Here is a 19,364-nt window from a genome sequence, read left to right on the forward strand (position 1 = left end):
AAACATGCAGAAATATAAAAATGCTTTCTCTAGTCTCACTCTGACCATACGAAGTGTTAGTGAGAATGTGAAGCAACTGGAACTCTCATACAATGCTTGAGAAAAGGAAAAATGATGTGGCCACTTTAAAAAACAGTTTGGCTGTTTTCTAAAAAGGTAAACATACACATACCATATGATCCAGGCATTCTACTCCTAGTTGGAATGACAGTTAAGAGAAATGAAGATACCTGCTGCCACAAAGACTTGTACATAAAAGAATGTTCATAGTGACTGTACTTGGAAAGTTATGCAAAAAGTGAGGGAAAAAACAAATTTCTATCAACAGGTGAATAGATAAATAAGTTGTGATACATCTATAATATGGACTACTACTCAGCAATGAAAAGGGAAATACCATTAACAGATGCAGTAACATGGAAGATTATCAAAATCATTAAGCTAAGTGACAGTGGCTACACTAAAAAAGAGTACACACATGTGATTATATAAAATTCTAGAACATGGAAACTAATTGATAATGATAGCAGATCAGTGGTTATCTGGAGATGTGACAGTGGTTGGAAAGACGCATTACAAAGAAACACACAGTAACTTTGGGGCATGATGAAAATATTTGTTGCCCTTTTTTTTTTTTTTTTTTTTTTTTTTTTGAGACAGGGTCTTGTTCTGTCACACAGGCTCAGGGGCAGTGGCATAATCTCCACTCACTGCAACTTCCACCTCCCGGGCTCAAGCAATCCTCCCACCTCAGCCTCCTGTGTAGCTGGGACTACAGGCATGCACCACCACACCTGGCTAATTTTTGTATTTTTAGTAAAGACAGGGTTTCATCATGTTGGCCAGGCTGGTCCCTAACTCCTGACCTCTGGTGATCTGCCCATCTTGGCCTCCCAAAGTACTGGGATTACAGGTGTGAGCCACCGTGCTCAGCCATGAGCATCTTTAAGTATCAGGCACTGTGACATCAATTGGGAACACAAAGGAGAAATACAACCTGGAACAAGAGCTGCTCAAAAAGGAGCTCTTTTTACTCTTTCAAGTGTTCTACTCTCACACATGTAAAATGGATTCTGAATTCTTGAGGCTATAATTGCCTAAATTCCAAATACACACAGATGCTGGGATTATGCTGTATTTGCAGGGCTTTCACTATTTAAAAAGACCTCCGTAGCAAATCCGTCTGCCAACAATTTGCCTCTCTCTAAACATTTTGTTTCCAAGAGCTAAAACGTGGTCACCTTTTTTTAATCTGTGCTTTTGACCTTACATGGTTATGTCTTTGTTTCGGTTTGTTATTTCAGCAACTCCCATTCTCCTTCTTAAGATCTTAAGATTTCCTTGCCAGCACCACAAGGGCATCTGGCTCATCCATGCAATTCACAGGAATCAGCCACTAGGTCTCAGCAGCTGGTTCTTGACACCTCCCTTCCTGGAAGCCTCCTGTTGCTCCTCTTTGGGCAGGCTGTCCAGGATGCCTGCACACTCTGTGTGCAGGACTCCAGCAGGTGGACACTGCACACTCAGGGCTCACACCTGAATAGAATTCTAAGCAGTGACCAAAAAGACAGTCAGGTTCTGCCCAATCTTTCATTTGTGTCCTGTGAGACCTGAAGCTTACTGAAGAAATTAGACACTATTTCACTCTAGTTATCATTGGGATGTCAGGAAGGAAAATAATGCTACTACTATTAATACTTTGAACAGCACTTGACAAGATCTCAAAGTGCTTATGCATATATTTCCTCATGTGTTTTTCACAACCTTGTCAGATAGGGCCAAGAGGAAGAAGATAAATGGTCATTTTTAAAGATGTTTTCAACCCCAGCTCTATGAACATACATGCTCCATGACTTTAGCAAGTTTTCTAACCTCTGTGATAACTGCCTGTGACTCTGAGAGTTACTGTGAGGAATAACAGACATGTGCCTATGAAGACCTCACACCATGCCTGGCACACAGTAAATGCTCAAGGCCTCATAGCTATAATGAATAGATGCCATCATCTCCATTTGACAGATGATGATCCTACAGGTCCTGCCTGTAAAATCACAAAGCTCACTGGTAGAACTGGGCCTAGAAGCCAAGTTTTCATTCTTTCCATCTCTAGGTTCCCAGTAACCACAAGATCTCTAAAACCCAGCAAAAAAAAAAAAACCTGTAGGTGCCCGGGCATGGCAGCTCAAGCCTGTAATCCCAGCACTTTGAGAGAACGAGGTGGGCAGATCACCTGAGGTCAGGAGTTCGAGACCAGCCTGGCCAACATGATGAAACCCCATCTCTACTAAAAATACAAAAATCTAGTCAGGCATGGTGGCACGTGCCTGTAATCCCAGCTACTCAGGAGGCTGAGGGAGGAGAATCGCTTGAACCTGGGAGGCAGAGGTTGCAGTGAGCTGAGATCATGCCATGGCACTCCAGCTTGGGCAACAAGAGGGAAACTCTGTCAAAAATAAAATAAAATAAAATAAAATAAAATAAAATAAAATAAAATAAATAAATAAACAAACAAACAACTGTAGGACCCTGATTTTCTCCCACAGATGCCCTAGGGTCAGGATAAATGGAATCAAGGAGAGCCAGTCAGCCTTAGACAGGCAAGATTATCCCCAAGCAGGCAGCCTTTCTCCTTGCAACTGACCACAAATAAAGAGCCCTGTGGGGAATTAATTAGCATCCCAGGAAAAGGTTCTGAGCTCTCAGCCTCCCGTAGTCTCTTTGATAGCCTTGGATAGTTGAGCTATAACAGGATAAACAAATCTGAGAGGACTCTAAATGCTTCCACGTACATTTCCCTAAATCCCTATTAAAAGATTGTCATTCTGAACAGCAAGATACTAAGATTTGTAATATGACTTTTAATTGTATATTAATAGAATCCATTTTTACCCATCGTCAAGAATTTTTAAGTGAGAAGTAAAGTTCAGGAATAAAAGGATCTTTCCAGCTAAAGTACATAAAGTAGAAAAAGAATACACACAAACACACACACACACACACACACACACACTGTTATGCTTTATATAAAGCATCCTACCCATCTAAGCCAAACCAGAACAAATGCAGAGAATCTTCCAAAAGGATCTATTTTACCAACAAATGTTGAAAGAAGGTTTATAGAAAGCAAGCAGGACATGCCAGATTTCCTCTCCCTGGACCAAAATAAATAAAAGCAAAGATTTTTGCTTGGATGACTGAAAAGCAGAGAAAGGCATTGGAAATTGATTTGCCCTTCAAACATGTTATTTGTTTAATCTGCTTATCTCAAATCAAAACTAATTATTCCAATCATTTTGAAATGTCCTTAAGAATTATCTGGAATTTAGCCATTAAAAAGTACCCTTGCACATTTGCAAACAGGCAATATTCCACTATTTCCGCACACTGACACCCCCCCGCCCCCTACCTCCGCAGAGTCAAGCATTTGTCCTGGCTAGTGTGTCACCCACTAGAATGTGTATGACCCTGCTGGGATATGTGATCTCTTCCCTGATAGAATAAAAGTAGTTTGACACCTACCATTTGGAGTTGAGACCAAGCCTGGAATCCTTTGCTGTTTTCAAAACGAGTTTGAGAACCCTTGCTTTCCAAAGTCTCATTTTCTACAAGTTATTCCGACAATTAGCAAAAAGGTTCAGAAGAAAACTGCCGGGAAAATATAACAATTTTTTTTTTTGAGATGGAGTCTCACTCACTCTGTCACCCAAGCTGGAGAGCAATGGCGCGATCTCAGCTCACCACAACCTCCACCTCCCAGGTTCAAGCAATTCTCCTGCCTCAGCCTCCTGAGTAGCTGGGATTACAGGCACCTGCCACCACGCCCGGCTAATTTTTGTATTTTAGTAGAGACGAGGTTTCACCATGTTGGCCAGGCTTGTCTCCAACTCCTGACCTCAGGTGATCCACTCCCTTGGCCTCCTGAAGTGCTGGGATTACAGGCGTGAGCCACCATGCCCAGCCAACAATTTTTGAAGTTAACTTCTGACTTGTTCCTTTATTTTAGACAGTAAATACTTCCTCAAAGATGTGTGTCAGGGTCCTATACAAAGGAGCCTACTTTTTTTTTCTGAAATGACAAAAAAAGTTGAATGCAGAGTTAACAGAATGCAATAGCCCTAGGGGCTTCCTCAAACTGAGAGATCAACTTACCTAGCACTTTCTTCACTGCAATTTGAGTTGTCAGGGTCCACAGTTACCTTCTGACCAAATGGCTCGTCTGTAAGGTCCAGCCAGGTTTGATTCTTAAATTTAATCATTATTCTTTTGGCCCAGAAGAGAATGCAAGGAATTCCATTGATGGAGACATTAACTGGGCCATGATGGCTGAATGCATTCCAAGGTTCTTTTTCTAAATGCCCTTCTTTGCTCAGATTGTAGTTGAGAGCCTAATTAACCAAATAAAAAGAACATAAGAGATGAATTTGTGTCTATGTTACAAAAGGCTTCCTAGAAATGAAAGAGCTAATTCACATCCTGTAATGATAAATACATGCCATTACACATTTATTAAAACCCACAAAATGTACAATACAAAGAAAGAAATTTGCACCAATTACTCTAGTGTAAATACAGATAAAAGAAAAATTAGTTAATAGAGAGCAGCAACTTAAGCTTATCAGTAACTAAAGATTATTATTATTATAGCAACAAAAGTGAAGCTGAATATTGTAATGAAAATATAAGAGAGCAAGTAAAATTAAGTATTTTAGGTTTTTCCCAACTATAAGATTCCATAATAAACAGAAAACCAAATACCACATGTTCTCACTTATAAGTGGGAACTAAGCATTGAGTACACATGGACATAAATATGCAAACCATCAAAACTGTGGATGACTGGAGGATGGAGGGAGTGGAGTGGGTTAAAAAACCACCTATGGGATACTATACTCACTATCAGGGTGATGGGATTCATACCGCAAACCCCAGCATTATGCACTATTCTCACGTAACAAATCTGCACATGGACCCTCTGTATCCAAAATAAAAGTTGACTTTTAAAAAGAAGAGATTCCACAATACGTTTCCCCACCCAAATTTGAAGCAAAAATATGTTACTTATTAATACAATTATTATTTATATTTTCACAGAGCACAGACATGATTGAAATGTGTTTTTAAGTTTTTTAGAGCTAGATTACAATCTGGTTTCCTGGCATAACCATACCTGTGTGATTGGTATTGTTGTGAAATTCTGGAATGGTTTCATATCTCCATTATTCTGATCTGTCAAATAAATGATGATGTGGTTACCAAATGCTAAATGTCATTTATTAATGTAATTGGGGGCAATGCTAAGCACTGTCACATATATCAAGCTTGAGCCCCTTTTGGCTCATAATTTATGATGCACTAGTATAAAAGATTTCACATGAGTGACTCCTGGTACAGACACCACTGGTCAGGGAATTCTATCACAGAAAAAGCCCTTCTCCACCCCACAAGGAATCATGTGGGCAACTGGAGTCTTACCATTCCTCATAACCACTTCTTTATTTGAAGATGTTGGAGAACTGAAATTAGAAAAAAACAAAAAAATTAAAAGATGCTGAATAAATATCCATAATTTAGATGTTACACGAAATTTTAAGAAGTATATTTCACTTTATTACATCTCAGAATAGAGGAGCAGAAACAGCCTGCCAAAACTGTTCATTTCTTAATAGTGAATTTCCCATTTAAAAAGTAATATGTCTCTCCCCTGCTGTCTCTGCATTTAACAGAGAGAGAAAGTAACATATGTTCTTCAAAAAAAAAATGAAAAATAAAGAAAAATTTTAGAAAGAAAAATTATTTTATTTATTTTTATTTTATTTTATTTTATTTTATTTGAGATGGAGTCTCACTCTGTCACCCAAGCTGGAGTCCAGTGGCGTGATCTCGGCTCCCTGCAACCTCTGCCTCCTGGGTTCAAGTGATTCTCCCACCTCAACCTCCTGAGTAGCCGGGATTACAGGCATGCACCACCACACTCTATTAATTCTTGTATTTTTTGTAGAGATGGGGTTTCACCATGTTGGCCAGGCTGCTCTTGAAGTCCTGACCTCAGGTGATCCACCCACCTCAGCCTCCCCAAGTGCTGCAATTACAGGTGTGAGCCATCATGCCCAGCCAGAAAAATTATTTTAAATCAAACCTGATTGTTATTCATTGAATAATATTATGGGGGGGCCTACTATGTGCCAAGCAATGTGCTACACGCTAAGGTTTAACCAATAACAAATATAAAATAACAAAGTAATAAAGCATATAAGACATTTTACAGTGAAATTTTATACTACATTGCATTGTTAACCTATCAAAGCCAAAACATCCAGCCTTTCAAAAAAAAGACTGACTCAATTACCAAAAAGTTATATTGGAAACTTATGAGCATATAAATTATTATATATATCCTTGTGTTTGTGTGTGTATATATCCTCTCTATATGCATACAAACACAAACACACACATATAGCACATATGTATATAATTTACTTTTTACAGTTTAAAAATGGATTTTTGTGGGCATACTGTTTTAGAGTTTGCAATTTTTTATTAAAACTATATCACAAATATTTTCCATGTAATTATATACCTTTGACACATTTTAATGTATGTGGTATTATATCATTAAAATGTATCATAATATATTTAACCAAATTTCTACTCTTAAGTATTTGTTTTCAATTTTATTAGCATTATAACAATACTGCATTGAACATTACTGTGGATTGTTTGTTCACACCCATGAGAAGTTCCTTAAGATAAATTCCTTGAAGTGAAATTTCTAAGTTAGAAGATATACACATTTTTTATTACAGGATATTTCAAACATACACAAATATAAACAGAAAAATATAATAAGCCCCCATGTACCTGGACCCATCATTCAGCTTTAGTAATTATCAGGTTATAACCAATCTTGTTTCACCTACAAGCGCACCCTCTTCCCCCGTGTGATATTAGTTTGAATAAAATATCAAAAATTATATCATTTCAGTATATATCTCTAAAAGATAAGAACTTTAAAAAATAACAGCACAATTACATCTAGAAAATACTGATAATTATTTAACATAAAATTAGTGTTTAAATCTCCAGTTTTGTCATAAATGTCCTAAGGATTTAACAGTTTGTTTATTGCATATTTTAGGTTTTCCATAAGTTTTACCTACAGTATATGAGAATGCAAATCAAACTCTATACTTAACAATTCCTGTGATATAAGGTCTCTATATGTCACTATCATATAAACTCAACTTATAATTAGAGAAAGATATATATTACATGATATGTATACAAAACATAATTGTAGCTGAAGAGTTACTAAATCTGTATCATAGTAAAGTGCTTTAGAATTAATTATATGGAACCAATTACAAATTAAATGCACCATTCTCTCTGTAATATGATCCTTATTATCTAATGAGAATTTCTGAAGATGACAAATTGGTGACCATGATGTCTACTAGTTGCTATTAATAAATTTATGCATGCATGCAATTCATTAATTTTCATCAACTTTATTGAGGTATATAATTTATGTACAGTAAATTGCATTCATGCAAATTATACAATTATATGAGTTTTGGCACAGGCACATACCCATGACACCACTGCCATAATAACAATACAGAATACTTACAACACCCAAAAGAGTTTCCGCTTGCATTTCTGCAGCTAAGAGTTGTTCCCTCCACCCTCAACCCCAGGCAACTACAGACTTGCTTCTGTCACTTTAGATTAGTTAGCATTTTCTTTTTTCTTTTTTGAGATGGAGTTTTGCTCTTGCTGCCCAGGCTGGAGTGCAATGGTGTGATCTCGGCTCACCACAACCTCCACCTCCTGGGTTCAAGCGATTCTCCTGCCTCAGCCTCCCAAGTAGCCGGGATTAAAGGCATGCACCACCACGCCCGGCTAATTTTGTGTTTTTTAGTAGAGACAGGGTTTCTCCATGTTGATCAGGCTGGTCTCAAACTCTCGACCTCAGGTGATCCGCCCGCTTCGGCCTCCCAAAATGCTGGGATTACAGGTGTGAGCCACCACACCCAGCCTAGTTAGCATTTTCTACAATTGCGTATAAATGGAATCATACATATTCCTTAGCATTTGGCTTCTTTCCGTCTCATCATAATGACTTTGAAATTCATGCATGTTGTTGCATATGTCAGTAGTTCATTCTGCTTTAGTGTTAAGAAATATTTCATTGTATGGATATGCCATACTTTATCTGTCTGTGCACACATTCATGAATATTTGGGGTGATTCTGGTTTGGAGCTACTATAAATAAAGATTTAAGAACATTAATGTATAGGAGTTTGTGTGAATATGTTTTTGTTTCTCTTGAATAAATAAACAGGAATAGAATGACCAAGTCACATAATAGAAGTAACTTTTTTAGAAAAGCTGTCAATCAATTTTGGCTTCCCTGTTGTTCAACATTCTTGCTAACATTTGGTATCATCAATCTATTTAATTTTAACCATTCCAATGGGTGTGGGTTGCTAGCTAAGTTTAATTTAATTTTATTTTTTTATTATTATTATAAAGTTTTAGGGTACATGTGCACAATGTGCAGATTACATATGTATATATGTGCCATGCTGGTGTGCTGCACCCATTAACTTGTCATTTAGCATTAGGTATATCTCCTAATGCTATCCCTCCCCCCTCCCCCCACCCCACCACAGTCCCCAGAGTGTGATGTTCCCCTTCCTGTGTCCATGTGTTCTCATTGTTCAATTCCCACCTATGAGTGAGAATATGCGGTGTTTGGTTTTTTGTTCTTGTGATAGTTTACTGAGAATGATGATTTCCAATTTCATCCATGTCCCTACAAAGGACATGAACTCATCATTTTTTATGGCTGCATAGTATTCCATGGTGTATACGTGCCACATTTTCTCTAAGTTTAATTTTAATATCCATTTCTCTGGTGATTAATGATGCTGAGCATCTTTTCTTATGCCTATAGAGCATTCATATAGTTTCTTTTGTGAAGTGTGCTTAAATCTTTAGCTCATTTTAAAAATTAAATTCATTGACCTCCATAAGTGCTCTTTATATGTTCTGGATGCAAGTCCTGTGTCAGAGATACACACCAGAAATATTTTATTGCATTCTGTCTTCCTTTTTCATTTTCTTAATGGTGTTTTTTCAAAGATCAATAGTTCTAATTTTCATAAAGTCCAATGTATTCTTTTTCTCTGTTATGGCCTATGTTTTTGTGTCTAAAAGAAATATTTGCTCAACAAGCTCACCAAGATTTTCCCTTGTGTTTCTCCTAGTTTTTAAATTTTAACTTTTACACTTAGGTCTGTGATCCATTTTGAGTTCATTTTTGTAAGCTAAGGTACTTGTATCATTTTGGAGCTAAGGATAAAGAAAATGTCCTATTAAGCTTGCAGAAGTAAAAAACAAGAATCATGCAAGGATTCAGCCAATGCACCTCTCTCACCCCTTCACAGAAGCTAATGGAGGACATGCTCCCACAACGTAAGGGCAAAAGCCAACAAAGAGAAAGCACAGGCTCTCATAAACAGCAGATCTCACTAGAAGAGTGGTGAAGCAAAACCTAAGACTACCCATTGTACATCAGACATAGAATCAATCCAGATTGGAGCAAGAGGACAATAAAAGGAAGACCTACAGAGAGATCTCTAAGTGAAAGGGGAATTTGAGAGACCACTACATATTAAAGGAAAGAATATGTGAAAAGAATTAAGACTATGCATGTTTTGAAATTGCAACTACAAAAAGGCCATTTTTAACTCAAGGGAAAAAGAAACGTTGCCCAAAAAAAAAAAAAAAGAAAGAAAGAAAGAAACAAAATTACACTCTACTAACTAGCTTGTCTGTGAACAATATACATAGTCATATTGATGCAAGCACTGATGAACTGAAAGTAGTAATGTAACTATATTGGAGGGATGGGGGGTGGAGGAAAGAAAGATGAGGACATTGAAGACAGGAACTTTGTCAATAATAAAGGAACTTGTTATAAAATCTAACATGTATAAATGGAGAAATCACCTATGCATATTATTTTGATATTATGGCAGTATGGTGAATTGTATGATTGTTACCCAGTCTTTGTTTCCTTCTCTGGGAGAGGATTTTGCATCCCCCTAGGGCATATGACTTGCAGTTCCTCCCTGTGGGTGGAAAATACTTCCTGCCCCATCATCAGGCTTAGCTATTATATGAACAGCAGACGAGGAAATACTGGATAGAAGGGGGCAGTTCCTGGCAAAGGCCCCACCCTTAAGCCTGGAAACCCACGGCCCTAAATGGGAACAGGCATTCCTGTTTCTGAACCCCAATGTTGCCTTTTGGCCCACCAGGGCCCCCTATCCAGTACCCATATAAACCCCAAACCCCAGGCTCCACAAGCAGATGAGCAGATGAACAGGTGAACAGAAGAGCAGCAGAACAGCATGACAGAGAAGGAGAGATGAGAAGCAGCATCTGAACATCTAGAGGAGTTTGGCTGGGGACAGTCAGAGAGGAGATCAGCTGCTGAACAGCCAAACTCCAGGGGAAGATCATCCCCCAATCCATCACCCTTCCAGCTCCCCATCCAGCCTGCTGAAAGCCACCTCCACCAGTCAGTATAACCCCCACATTCACCATCCTTCCAGCCCTGTGTGACCTGATTCTTCCTGGATGCCAAACAAAAACCCGGGGTCCAAGAGGGCACTAAGCTGGTTAACACTTAAGCTGTCTGAAGATGGCAGAGCTAAAAGAGCACTGTAGCACACCCACTGGGGCTTTGAGATCCACAGGAACCCAACCCTAGATGCTACCATGAGGCCAGAATCCAAAATCACTTGCCCTGGTTCCTGCACCTGCCCATCTGCATGCTCCCCTTCTTGTAAAAGGTTTGAGCACATGTGGCAGTGGCCAAACAGATGCACCACACCCCTGTTGCATGTCCTGCAAGGGGGGGTCACGGAACTCTCCAGTTTCAGCTATACATCTTAATTAGACCAATGGAATATGGGCAGAAGCAACAGTGTGGCAGTTCTGCAGAAGTTGCGAGTGTCTGCATGTGCCTGCCATCTCTTGCCCCACTCCCTCGGTCATAAGAATGGCATGCCCAAACAGGGGCTGCTCTTTCAGTCTGGGACTTGGAATGAGAAGTGGAAACAGAGCTAAAGCAGGGTCACAGCAGCCCACCTGTAGCTGTCAGAAGTAACAGGAGCAAGAAAGAAATGTTTGAGGCTGCAATGTAGGGGTTGTTTTGTTTCTAGAAAAAAGGTGACTAATACAAGCAGTGGCCAACAGAAGAAACAACTAAAAATTTGAAAATGTTTGCCTATAGAAGTAACTAGAAGACAATTTTTCCTTTAATGTGTGTCTTGTCACCTTTTGATTTTTTGAAACCATGTACATGTATTACTTTGATAAATTTTTCTATTTTAATTTTTTAAAAAGATGTCTTCCTTTAGAAATTTATAAATTAGCATTACGGTTTATATTAAGTCTCTTGTGAGTATAAGTTTAATTTCCTGAGCAACAAAAGTGAGGTTCCCATCCAAGTAATAATGAAATTATAATAGAGATATGCTTTAGCCAAATCATCTAACCTACCTAAACTCCAGACTTTGTAGTACAGGTTAAAATGTAACTGAATACAATATATGAAAGAGGCACAAATACCCAGACATTACCCAGGCCGACTTCGGCCTGCCAGCTGTGCTTGCCTTATTTCACCTCTTCCCTTCTCTCTCTGCTTCCGCTACTCTAGCATTATTCAGTTCCTTGAACACTTCATGGTCCATTTTTCCCTTAGCACCTGCTGTTCCCTCCACCTGGAATGTTCTCCATCCTCCTAGTTATTTTCTACATCTCCTCCAGATGATGGCGTAAGTGTCACTTCCTCAGGAACACAATCCCTAACTTGTGCAAGTTCCAGTCCCCCTGTTGTATGTGCTCATTGCTTCCTATACTTTTCTTTCACAACACATTTCAAAGTTTATTTGGAATAATATATATCATTTGATTAACAAGGGCTTCCCTATTAGACTTAGTCCATGAGGCCAGGGACTATCCCTGTTGTGCTCACCATTGTAGACCCAGCATCTAGCATGAGGCCTTGCTACTTAAAAGCACCAATTATTTTTAAAATGTGTTGCATGCACAAATGAACTAAGAAATTGATGAAAATACTCTGAAATCAAAGTGGAAAATGGGAGGTCACACAGGATTTCTTTTTGGATCAAGAATAAACCCAACTTGAGGAAGAAATGTGCAAAGTGAGAATAATGACCCCTACTCACTCTACGTTTAGAAACCATGTATCGAGCTTAAAATACAATCCTCCTTCCTACAGACAGAATATTGAATAGCCCCAGGGAGTTGAAAGATATTTTAAATTTCAGATCCATTATTTGAAAGAACACACAAAACAACAACTGTTGTTTCCTTCATAATGAATTAATGAGCCATAATATTAGATTCAAATGATCATTGACTTATGTGATTTCTAAGATCTAAAGCTTCTGAAGCTAAAATTAAGCCCATTAACTTTGTCTTAAAAACAGAACTAGGATTTTTCTAATTCTTGGTGTACATTTTACTAGTGTAATACACAAATCAGGCATTTCTGTGTAACCCAGGTGGGGAAACAGAACTAGGCTTTAACCACTAAAGAATATAAGTCACTTACTATTCAAAAGTGAACCTGCAGGAAAGCACCAATTGACTCAGAAACAATGGAAGAAAAAAATTGTTAATGTCTATATGTATAGATTTTATCAGTTGTGGACTAAGGAGTCTTTAACCCGAGTTTTGCCATATTCTCCTGCTTGCTGCTGTCTGCTATGTTCACACTAAATTCCCTGAAGCATTTGTTGAGATGGCAAACAATGAGTCAGTGGGGGACATGACATACCTTAATTGCTATTCAGATTTTGAATATTCTTTTTTATAGAAAAACCTCTAAGTGTTCCTTATATGATGTATAAAGAAGCCAAAGGGACAACAGAAATAGAAACAGGAATTTAATTGCCATCTCTTAACAGTTAAAACAATTTAACACCTTTTCTTTGAAGGACAGGATATATATTTCTGAGGTTTTCAATTTTTTTCTTACTCTTTTCTCACATAATAATGGCAGGGGATACTGTGGAATTAACATTCACTTGTAAGTATAAAAGAAATCTGAAAACTGATTTGAGGAGTCATTTTCTCACAGATAAATACTTTGATACATACTACAAAAGTTTCTTGGATATTTTGAACAAGTAACCCTTGCCTCTTATAAAAAAGCTTATATTTTTACCTCAAGCATAAACTCTGGTCAATAATTTTTGTAGCTACCTGTATGATCTAGCCTATCCATTTTGAATCACAAGTAAATGTAGATATGAAACAACATAAAGAAATTACAGAGCCACCTAATTTCATACTTGCATTTAAGTTCACAAATACATTGCTTTAAAAGATGTGCAGTTACTCACCTTACATTCTTCCTGGCAAATATATGGTCCAAGGTTAGTGAAAGTCCTATACCTAAAAAAATCAGTGAAAAACTAAACAAGATTTTTTTTCCCATCAAGAAAAGAATCAGTTTCTTCAAAGCAAGCACATCTGTTAATTCATAAATGCAAACAGAGCAGAGGCAGTACTTTTCATGCCATGTGACTGACAGCATATTTAACCAATAACAGGGCAGCTTTCTCAGAATGTATTCCATGGTGAGGGGAGGAAGGGAGGGGTCTGATAATGCTGAGAGTATAGAGTGAAACAAATATTTAGGTTTTTAATTATTCATCTCATGGAAAGATTATTAAGGAGCCAATTTTTAAATAAAATATATTTGCCACTTAAGCTCATTTTAGAAATTTGCATTGTTTTGATACTGTCATATAACTCTTAAGACTCTTTATTTTATATACTTCATACTACATATATGTCATACTATTATATATTTCATACTACACTTCAGGAAGCTATTAATTTCTCCCCAAAATCTATGAAGTATATATTTTTACATATATTTTTCAAGTGAATAAATAAAAATCTCGGGAACTTCCCTAAAGTTACATATATGTCCTAGTTCACAGTTTCCTGTTGAATTCATAAGGCTCCATTTGCCAAGAGGTGTGGATAGCAATGGTGAGGAGCACTGGCTTTGGAGTCAGAAGCTGAAGTGCCTGGCCAGCTGCTTACCAGTGAGCAAGCTGACACCAGGCAGGTTATTTTCCCTCTAGAGCCTTGTTTCCTCATCTGCAGAGTGGGGACAGGCACACTTAATTGTTGTGAAGATTAAATGGGATCATGGATGAAAGGCTCTTTTTTTTTTTTTTTTTTTTAAGCCAGTCTCGCTCTGTCACGCTGGAGTGCAGTGGCGCGATCTCGGCTCACTGCAACCTCAACCTCCTGAGTTCAAGTGATTCTCTTGCCTCAACCTCCCGAGTAGCTGGGATTACAGGCATGCACCACCACGCCCAGTTAATTTTTGTATTTTTAGTAGAGATGGGGTTTCGCCATGTTGGCCAGGCTGGTCACGTACTACTGACCTCAGGTGGTCTGCCCGCCTCGGCCCCGCAGAATGCTGGGATTACAGGCGTGAGCCACGACCGCGCCAGGCCATGAAAGCCTCTTCTTAACTCAATGCTTAGCTAAATAGAGTGCCTATTGTTATTCCTTCCCTGCTGGCCTCTCCTTTCACCTCGCTCCCCTAAAAAGCCTGAAAAACAAAACAAACGACAAAATTCCTAAGAGTTGTTTTACATTTTTTAAAAATACAATTAAAATGCCACAATAAAGAAAATCCTCCAAAACGAAAGTGTCAAGTGTCACCATTTGGGGCACTTAGGAACCTTGATGGCTTAAAGACAAAGTACTGGTAGCGGAAAAGGGCTATTTGTAAGTAAAATTTCAGAGATGATGGACTATAGGAAAGCTGGGGTCTTGGCGCTGAGCAGACATTCCTATTCCTCTCACACACCACTTTCTTTCAACATAGTTCAGGGGACCCAACAGAAAATAAGAAGAGGAGAATAAAGCAGAATGACTAGAGGAAGTGGGAGAATGCAGGAATAAGGAAGAAAGTTGCTAACAAAAATTGTAAAATAAAAAGGGTCGCTGGCCTTAAATGTGGCCTTTCCGTGCCCCATCTAATTCCTACTGCCTCCTCATACTCCCTTTTCTTCTCCGTTTTCATTTCCCCCAGCTTCTACTCTTCACCTCTCCTTTTCTCTTTCTGTTCTTTTCCTGATTCTGTGGAATTTCAAGTAACAAGCAGGTCTGGATAAGAGAAGTTTAGTTTTAGGTAATGTTGACAGATAACCTACAGGATAACCTGTTAAAGTGGAATGTCAGAAACATAACAAATGATTTTAATATAAGTATGTTCCATGCAATATTTGGGACATACTATATTTAAAATGTATTGTTTATTTGAAAATTAAGTTTAACTGGGCATCTTATATTTTTAGTTTGCTAAACCAGCCAGTCCTAGTCTTAGGGAAGCTCAGCTACTCAAAGTGTAAAGTGCATACAAATCACATGAGATTCCATTAAAATGCAAATTTTGACCCAGTAGGTCTGGAGTGGGGTGTAGGATACCACATTCCTAACCAGGTCCCAGATGATGATGATGGTGATGCTGCTTGCCTGAGAACCGCCCTTTGAGTAGCAAGGATCTAGAACAGCATTGTTCAATAGAAATAGAATGAGAGCTACATATGGAATTTAAAATTTTCTAGTCACATCAAAAAGAAGTAAAAATAAACAGGTGAAACTAATTTTAACAGTATTTTTATTTAACCTGTCTAAAATACTATCATTTCAAACGTACTCAATTTTAAGGATTATTAGTGAAACATTTTACGTTCTTTTTCTGCCCTAAATCTGAACTCTAGCGTATAATTTTAAAAATTTATTTATTTCTATATTTTGTAGAGATGGGGGTCTTGTTATGTTACCTAGGCCGGTCTCAAACTCCTGGGCTCAAGCAGTCCTCCTGCCTCAGCCTCCAAAAGTGCTGGAATTACAGGCATGAGCCACCATGCTACTTATATCTCAATTCAAACAAGCCAAATTTGAAGCGTTCAGTGGACACTTGCGGCTAGTGCCCCCTGTATTGGACAGGCAAGATACAGAACATCTCCTGCAGCTGCCAGAGCAGTACTTGGTATTCTCTTATGGGAGCAGGGGCAGTGCCTACTCCTCAAGGCCCTGGTCAGGAGAAAGTGAGAGCCCAAGCCAATGACGATCCTGCATTGTGACAATAATGGTTCTGTGAACCCTGAGAAAGTACAGTGTTAGTCCCTTAGTAGTTATTACATAATAATCTTTTGGCTGGGCACAGTGGCTCACGCCTGTAATCCCAGCATTTAGGAGGCCGAGGCAGGCGGATCACGAGGACAGGAGCTCGAGACCAGTCTGGCCAACATGGTGAAACCCCGTCTCTACTAAAAATACAAAAAAGTAGCCAGGCATGGTGGCAGGTGCCTGTAATCCCAGCTACTCGGGAGGCTGGGGCAGGAGAATCGCTTGAACCCAGGAGGCGGAGGTTGCAGTGAGCCAAGACCATGCCACTGCACTCCAGCCTGGACAACAGAGCAAGACTCCATCTCAAAAAAAAAAAAAAAAGAATCTTTCATGGAAATATGCTTGGGTTACATTTTCAGACACACACACAATATTTTTAATTTAAATAAAGTATCATTTTAATAGATTTTATGTCCTGATCCTAAAATTGTAACATAGTATTCTTTCTGCTGTTGAAACATTCTCCCACTTGGTTAAGAATATTCAAGGCATAATAATTAGTAGCTAGTAGGTTTCACACATGTATTTTAGACTAGAAGTCACACTTAAGATGTGACTGTCTGAGAACAGCTCATCCTGTGACTTTGGAGGAGAAAAACAGTGACAAGAAATGCTCATTGGACATCTTAGAGGCTGCAAAGCTCTAGGGTGTCACCTGCCTGGCATTGTACCTTCCTGCTCGGACTGCTGAGGAGCCTCTGTGAAGAACTGTGAAGGGTCTGAGATTTTATTCACTTAGAAGCTAACTAGTTAGCCTGACAGTTTTATGGAGGCTGACAGAAGACACAGACTCCTGGGTCAGAGAAGAGGACTTTATTACTCACCGCACAGCAAGTGACACAAGCATCAGTATATTTGGTCAGCTCCCCTTCCCCTTGGAGTAATGTAGGTAGGCCCAGATGGATACTTGCACACACAGTGGGCTTCATTTCAGGAGAGAAACCCTGAGCTTAAGGAGCCCCAATTTTTTTTATAGTGAGTAGTAAACCTATCTGCCCTTTGCTCTGAGGGGAAACACTACCTCTACTTTCCAATGCTATAAGCAAGCCTGTCCTTTGCTACAAAGGGGACATGATTTCTACCATTCAAGGCTTCTCCCTATACAAACATCCTAGAAAAGGTATTCAGAACAAAGAGCAGTTAGGGACTAGCTCACAATACAGGCAGAAAATGCAGAGGCACATGGAACATTTCCCCTCTACTGTCTCCACATGAGAACAGGAAGTTGTACAGCCATGCTGCCTTCTTTACAACTGGACACAACTTGGGTTTGCTTTATTTTTTGATTTACTATATATAACTAAATGATATGTTACCTGAATATTTGAATATCAAAAATCTATCTTCCCATAATCACATATGACCATATAGAATTGTGTTCCCACAGGAAAAAAATGGATCTAACTTAAGAATTCTAATATTTACCTTAAGAAGACTAACAGGTGCACAGTCTCTATTCATTCAACGCTCTCAGACCAAAAGTTGCATAAATGTTTCAATCAATTATAATGGTCTTTGCATAGTGATTCAAAATCCAAATCCATGTGACTCCTACAAAGCCCAGCATGGCGTGGCCCCTGCTGGTCTCTCTTGCCTCATTTAACACCAGCTCCTCATCCTGAACATGTTCCAGGCACACTGGCTCGCACTCAGCTTCTCAGCACCCTCAACATGCCAAGCTCCATTGCACCCAAGTGACCCTGCACATACTATTCTCTCTGTGAAGTCACCTCACACCTCTCTAGCTCTCCCTGTATTCTATTCACTTTCATCATAACATATATCACAATTTGCACTGAGAGATTTATTTTCTCGTGTACTTATTGATGCTGTTTCTTCATCACAAGGCACGCTCCATGAGGGCAGATACTATGTCTATTTGACTGATACATACCTGGAGCCCAGGTTGGTGCTCAGTAAAATATACAGAATGAATGAATGATCCTATCAAAAAATGCCACATAATTAATTCCCACTTTGTGCCACATGGTTATGACTCCCAAGGCCTGAGTCTTTAGGCAACTATAATGGGAAAATCAATTAATTCAAGTATTCCATAGAATTCTGCCACTTGAAAATGGGAACAGACAAAATGCAGGTTACATCAGTTCATAGCATCCTCCATTCCCCAAGGAGCAGGAGGTACTGTATAACTCTTTAACAATTTCAGAGCAAAATTGCTGCCATGATTTCTACCAATTTTCATCATATTAACTTCTGCATTAATTAGAATCAGGATGGTACATTAAATAGTTGTAAGTGCTTTTAATTTAAATGTTCATGTTTCTCATTTTAGGTTTCCCTTTGACTTCTTGGAACACAGATGATATGCCAGATTAATAGCACTTAATTGTGTTCTGGGCTGCTCAAGCTAAACTAAGACAGGAGGCCTGCTCTTGAAACAAATTTGCGCATTCAACAAATACTGAATGTCACCGTGCTAGATTCTTTACCAGGAATACAAAGTGAAAAATACAGTCCTTGCCCCCAAAATCCTCCCAGCCCAGTAACATGCAGAAATGTAAACACCTTTGGGATATTCACCCAGCAAACCAGTGACCTTTCTTGAGGTCAGCCCCACCTCTTCCCCAGGCAATGGCTGATTAAATGAAGGAGACAAAGTGGTAGGTATATAATAGACAAGACACTCTGATATGGGTTTCTTTACCTAAAGTACAAAAGAGCCTTTATTAGAAGGATTTGCTAAATGACACTTTTAGTGTGGTAATCAAGGCAAGACTAGGAAGAGACGCTTGAGCCTCACAGACCTGGGTCCCAGGAAAGGAAAAGGCCTCCACTAGCCTCAAAACATGCTCTCACCAGGCACCTGTGGTGTCCACCTTGACAGAGACACTGAGATGAAACTCAGGTTGAGAATATGTGCCATGTGACGTTGCCTTATCCTTGAAGTCACATTTATAACAAGGGCAAAATGAATTATTTGGATATAAATTAGCCAGCACACTTAGTTTCCCTTTTTTTGTTTTTTTGTTTTTTTTTTTTGAGACGGAGTCTCACTCTGTTGCCCAGACCGGAGTGCAATGGCATGATCTCAGCTCACTGCAATCTCCACCTCCCTGGTTCAAGCGATTCTCAT

General features: G+C 38.9%; 1 protein-coding gene across 3 annotated transcripts in view; it reads right to left on the reverse strand.

Moving 5' to 3' along the window:
* The window catches only part of ATP6AP1L (ATPase H+ transporting accessory protein 1 like), a 63,639-nt gene extending 49,883 nt beyond the window's left edge, over positions 1 to 13,756 (reverse strand). For all 3 annotated transcript variants that reach the window (XR_010157195.1, XR_010157196.1, XM_063811125.1), the window contains exons 1-4: positions 13,447 to 13,756; positions 5,473 to 5,513; positions 5,168 to 5,226; positions 4,150 to 4,385 (exon numbers count right to left, since the gene is read on the reverse strand). Coding sequence is in view for 1 of the 3 variants with exons in the window: in XM_063811125.1 (XP_063667195.1) it covers positions 4,150 to 4,385; positions 5,168 to 5,226; positions 5,473 to 5,513; positions 13,447 to 13,682 (572 nt within the window). In the remaining 2 variants the exon portion in view is untranslated. The remainder of the gene's footprint in view (positions 1 to 4,149; positions 4,386 to 5,167; positions 5,227 to 5,472; positions 5,514 to 13,446) is intronic.
* Between the last annotated feature and the right edge of the window lie 5,608 nt (positions 13,757 to 19,364).

Source organism: Pan troglodytes, chromosome 4 (genome assembly GCF_028858775.2).
Source record: "Pan troglodytes isolate AG18354 chromosome 4, NHGRI_mPanTro3-v2.0_pri, whole genome shotgun sequence".
Lineage (NCBI taxonomy): Eukaryota > Metazoa > Chordata > Mammalia > Primates > Hominidae > Pan > Pan troglodytes.